General features: G+C 48.5%; 2 protein-coding genes across 2 annotated transcripts; both read left to right on the top strand.

Annotated features, from left to right (window-relative positions):
* Positions 1 to 1,083: 1,083 nt before the first annotated feature.
* F5891DRAFT_1182379 (uncharacterized protein) lies at positions 1,084 to 1,743 on the top strand (the record flags this gene model as incomplete). Its single annotated transcript, XM_041366155.1, has 1 exon — positions 1,084 to 1,743. One exon carries the CDS (start codon positions 1,084 to 1,086, stop codon positions 1,741 to 1,743), a length of 660 nt encoding a protein of 219 aa, XP_041231742.1.
* A 305-nt stretch (positions 1,744 to 2,048) lies between these two features.
* F5891DRAFT_902629 (uncharacterized protein) lies at positions 2,049 to 2,321 on the top strand (the record flags this gene model as incomplete). The annotated part of the gene is made up of 1 exon (XM_041373487.1): positions 2,049 to 2,321. A coding segment is annotated over one exon (273 nt), but the record flags the coding sequence as incomplete, so codon positions are not given.
* Positions 2,322 to 3,386: the final 1,065 nt, after the last annotated feature.

Genomic DNA, 3,386 nt, shown 5'->3' with positions numbered 1-3,386 from the left:
CCTAGGTTTTCAGTTTGCCCAGACTTCATGTCCGAAAGGTATTGAGTCAGTCGGATCAGCATGGTGACAGCCAACATCACCGAAGCCCAGGCCGCTGTAGAAACAACAATACAGAGAGGAACAAATGATGCTCCTAACTGTATCTAAAAATGTTGTGAGGTCACACGTTGCCTAGTCTGCTATTCTTGAGACGACAAGTGCGTTCGACCCTAGGGGAAGCGAGTGCAGCAAGGATCTAGAAGTGTGCGCTGAAGCGAAGCGCGAGAAAGCGCAGGTGCACGCAAGGCGCGGGAACATGCGCGCGTATTAGCGCGAAGCATATGCAGAAATAATAGAGAAGTTAGACTCAAGTGCTAATATGATGCAATATAAGAGAAGAGAGATGCGAAGTGTAGACAAATAGACTTCTACTGTGTTCTGCTAAGTAAAATGGTGGGTGGTAACTAGTAAGTTAAAGGGAAAGTAAGTGAAAAGTAAGTGGAAAACTTGTCGTAGTATGTACTGCTGCTGCTTATATAGCACGCCTAAGTGCGGTCATGCGGAGCCGAAGTGCTACCGAGTAGGTATGTAAAGATATATATAAGTAAGGGTCCATTATAAAAATAGAGGTGGAATGATATGCTAATAAAAGAAATGGAAATATACGCACTAGAGGGCTTGGTGGACAGTGGATGGATGCTTCTGGATGGCTGGCGCTATAGGGCGCTCAAGCACGGGAACGCGCGCGCATATACATCGTGAAGCGCGGGAAAGTTGCGCCTCATATAGAGATAGCTGCAGGTAGCGCACAGAGTGACGCTACAAGTTCGTGCTATGTACTCCCTAGTGAAAACTGTCATATCAGACCATGAGACGCACGAGTCTCTACACCGCCGACACCCTTCGCAACATATGGGTGACCACCAACGAAGACTTGTGTTTACAATGGCAACAACAACTTGCAGAAGACGACAGACTGAAAGCAGAGAAGCAGCGTTTAGACGAAGAAGATCAGGAATGTCAACAAGCAGCTTTGCAACTTGGAGAAGCTACAGCGCGCGCGGATGAAAAGAAGAAAAACTGTCTAAAACACATTCCAATACCATGCACCCTCGTCCCTTCGCCAATGACGAAGAAGCCTTAATTTCAGAGTTTGCAATACGCAAACTGGACAAAGGTCAGTATATAGAACTGTACTACTGGACGAATCATGGACTCGACGATGCAATGGTCAACTACCATACTCGTGACGACGATAGCTTAGTTCCTACCACCGGCGAAGACGGTTCCACAGTTTGGATAAGCTCTGCATCCTCTAAACCGGCATCAGGCGTCATAGTGGATAGACACTTATCCCCAGCAGATTTCGCACAAGCTATTCCTCACATAGTCGCGGCTCTAGAAGAGCGCGACTGGCCTCAACAACGTGTGCTGATGCTCGCCCAATTCTGGGGAGCCATCATGCTACATCGTTACTGGAACTCTCGTGACTCATTAGCTCAACGAGCCATCATGCTATTCCAGGAAGAGCAATGCAGAGCGTGGCACAACACTATTCCATCCTCAAAAGGTGCTTGGGATATTTCAGTCATTGATGAGCCAACCCTTGCGCGCACCTTTGAGCAGGTTTATCGTGCCTCGCTCATTCGTTCTGATGTGCACAGACAAGATACTCAGGTTAGCACCTCCTTTTTCAATTACTTTGAAATCTTTCTAATTGCATTCCCTTTCTCCTCACAATCACATCAAACCAACCGCGTTTAAAAATATTCAAACTGGTGTTTTTCGCGTTATGCCTTACCTTGATTGGTCCTTTGAACCCATCAATGCGTTTACTCATCTTCACGATACATTGCGTTTGCATTTGCGTTTATGCCTTTCGTGTATACCATCTCCAGCCACGACACTCAAGGGAAGAGTTGCGCAGCAACCACAGAGATCACTCCTCGCAGCACAGCTCGAGACATTCGAAGAGGTCACCATCTCAATCCGCCAGGAGGCACTCGCGTTCACCAAGGGACAATCACAACACCTCTGGCAACCAATTGGGTTTTCAAGACAGCGCACACGGCAATCACGCCCCAGCCGTGTGCATCGTCTGTCTGGGGACCCATGGCCACAAATTCATTGAATGCGTCGCCGAACACTTATGGAACAACAAATTTCCTGCCTCGTCAATGTGCTCTGGAAAGTCCTTGCTCGTATGGAACTCGGACAAAACACTTTGTGTCGATTGGCAAAGATCACGCGGATGCAACAGTCGGCATCACGACGAACACCATGTGTGCTCCAGGTGTCTTGCCAGATCACATGGAGCTCAGTCGTGCGCTTGGGCTCAGAAAACTTCACCCTCTCACACCATACAATCATTGGGAATGGGAGCTTCAACTTCGTAAATACGATCTTCTTAATGAGTATCCCGATCTATCAGAAGGTCTACGGTCTGGATTCAACTTGCACATACCCGTCGTTCTTCACATGCAATCTCCCCCAAATAGTGCATCACTCACCATCTTTCGCACCACCTTCGACAAAATTCTGGAACATGAACTTACCACCGGACGGTACATCGGCCTGTTATCACAAGACAGCCTCAATGCTCTTCTGGGTCCTTTCCAATCATCTCCAATCTCCATCATCCCCAAAGCAGGAAAACCTGGAAAGTTCCGCGTTATCCAGAATTTTTCATTCCCCGCCAACACATCTCTGGCTCATCCTAATCCTTCCATCAACTCCAGCATCAATTCAGATGACTTCCCTTGCACTTGGGGAACGTTCGACACCATATGTACCATCATTCGTTCTCTTCCACCCGGCTCTCAAGCAGCCACGTGCGACGTCGCTGAAGCTTATCGTACCATTCCTCTACATCACGCACAATGGGCAGCAGCCATGGTTCGCCTTCCTGATGACGATTTGTGCATTGACACTTGCGTATCCTTCGGTATGGGTCCGTCAGCTGGTGTCTATGGACACGTTGCTGACGCCGGAGCAGACTTACTTCGCGCAGGTGGAATCGGACCCCTGGCTAAATGGGTGGATGATCATTTATTCTTTCGCATACGACGCGAGCATCTTCTTACTTACAATGAACATCGGAAGAACCTGCACGATCTCCTGGAGGCCAACGGGAAGTCACGGTCAGGAGGGCGTCTGTGGTATGAAAGTGGGCCTTTGGATGATGGTAGCTTTGACATCCACGCAGAAAATTGCAAGTTTCCCCTGCGTGATTTTTCTGATTCCTCGCTGAGGTCTGACATTGACGCAGACTTCATGTTTGCGTTCGAAGACATCACCAGATTGTCTCGTCTCTTGGGAATACCGTGGGAGCTCACGAAAGACATGCTATTCAGCTTCGTGGCGCTCTATCTGGGCTTTCTCTGGGACATCTCACGCTTATCAGTCCG

The sequence above is a fragment of the Suillus fuscotomentosus genome, assembly GCF_016647785.1.
Source record: "Suillus fuscotomentosus strain FC203 chromosome Unknown F5891scaffold_5, whole genome shotgun sequence".
NCBI classification, from domain to species: Eukaryota; Fungi; Basidiomycota; class Agaricomycetes; order Boletales; family Suillaceae; genus Suillus; species Suillus fuscotomentosus.
This window is presented reverse-complemented; position numbering and strand designations above follow the sequence as displayed.